General features: G+C 35.9%; 1 protein-coding gene across 1 annotated transcript in view; it reads left to right on the top strand.

Moving 5' to 3' along the window:
• LOC106525694 (cytospin-A) overlaps positions 1-1,540 on the top strand; it is an 18,205-nt gene that overhangs the window by 13,086 nt on the left and 3,579 nt on the right. Inside the window, exons 6-7 of the mRNA XM_014020009.1 lie at positions 638-722; positions 1,316-1,391. Coding sequence (XP_013875463.1) covers positions 638-722; positions 1,316-1,391 — 161 coding nt within the window. The remainder of the gene's footprint in view (positions 1-637; positions 723-1,315; positions 1,392-1,540) is intronic.

Here is a 1,540-nt window from a genome sequence, read left to right as displayed (position 1 = left end):
GTCATTGACAACAAAGGCTTTTGTACAAAGTATTAGATAAATTTCAGTAAGTTCATTTCTGGACATATATGGTTTGATTTCTTTGTATGTATGGATCACTTGGGTTGTTACCAACATCTGGTGAAAATTTCATGTCATTAGCACCTCTAGTAATATATTTACTGAGAAAAATGTTGACGTGTTTAATACTTATTTTACCCGCTGTATATACACACACACACACACACTCTGTGTGTAAACTTGCTAGCACGCTGCTCTTAAGGTTGCAGGAAAAACGTGGACTGGATGTCATGTGGTGGGGGAGTACTCTACATGAACAAGTGGAACGTACCAAAGAGGATCTCTACCTTATACTAGAAATTAAAGGGAAACTGACAGATTTATGATCATATATTTTAGTTAATAATGAAATATTAAATGGTTATTTATTCTGACCACATCGTATTGAATTTTTGTAAAAAAATATTTTTACATCAAAATAATTTAGGGGGGCTTTAAAATATTTCAGGGGGGCTCCAGCCCCCTGAAATAGGCCTAGTGACGCCACTGTTTCTGTGAAAGGCGCTTTATAAATAAAACGTTACTTACTTACTTATTTAAATAAATCCTAATAAAACTGTCATTCTTTGTTCTTTAGGAGTCTTTCTCGTCTTCCTCTTCAAACGAACCCGAGTCAGAATGGAACCTCAAAAAACACAAGCACAACACTTCCTCTATGCAAGGTAGAAAATATTAAATTATAAAAACTCCTCAAAACTTTTCAGCCCCTCCAGTAAAAAGTGATGTGACCGTTCACTCCTCAAATGTTGCTCAATCTTGCAACTTCGGCTGCAACTTTTCCACAAATTGACAAAATGCCTGCTTGTTTTCACTTTGTGGGATCCAAGCCTGCAAGATGAGATCAATGTCTAACAGCAGAAGAGGTGAAAAGCTGAAAATTGTCACTCGAGCATCCTGGGAGGAAGTGTTCCCCACTAAACAGTCGAGGCGACGCCTCAAATCAGAGACCACCTGTTTATTTTCTGTGTGCAACCAGAATATAAGAAATGCCAGAAATCACCTGCTGGTTCAGAGCCTGTAATATGTCACATTCATTGGCTTGATTCTTGATTTTGTTGCTGATACATCTTGGTTTTCAGTCATATTTATTTGTTTTTACAAAGAATAGAGACTCTGATTACAACTTTCTCTCTAAAAGTGGCAGCAAAATCAGACATTTTAGACCACAAAAAAGAAGAAGAATCAACAAGATCAGGGACTTTTAAAGAAAATAAAAGGTAAAATTAGTTGATTTTGTCCCTTTTTAATCCTCCAGAAAGAAGATCCAATGAAAGGAAGAAGACTGGACCGCATTCTGCAGAGACAGGACAGCTGGTCCAGCTTTTATCCAGGTGGGCTTAAACCTTATGGAGGACCAAACCTATCATTATTGGAAATAAATGTATAAATATATAACTGGCGTATTAAAATAAATTATAGGGTCAAAAAGAAGTTTGACAAATAAATTATTGTGCCATTAAATCAATTACATCAATTATTT

Source organism: Austrofundulus limnaeus, unplaced genomic scaffold (genome assembly GCF_001266775.1).
Source record: "Austrofundulus limnaeus strain Quisiro unplaced genomic scaffold, Austrofundulus_limnaeus-1.0 Scaffold237, whole genome shotgun sequence".
Lineage (NCBI taxonomy): Eukaryota > Metazoa > Chordata > Actinopteri > Cyprinodontiformes > Rivulidae > Austrofundulus > Austrofundulus limnaeus.
The sequence above is the reverse complement of the archived record's forward strand: the minus strand, read 5'-3'. Positions and strand labels throughout refer to the sequence as shown.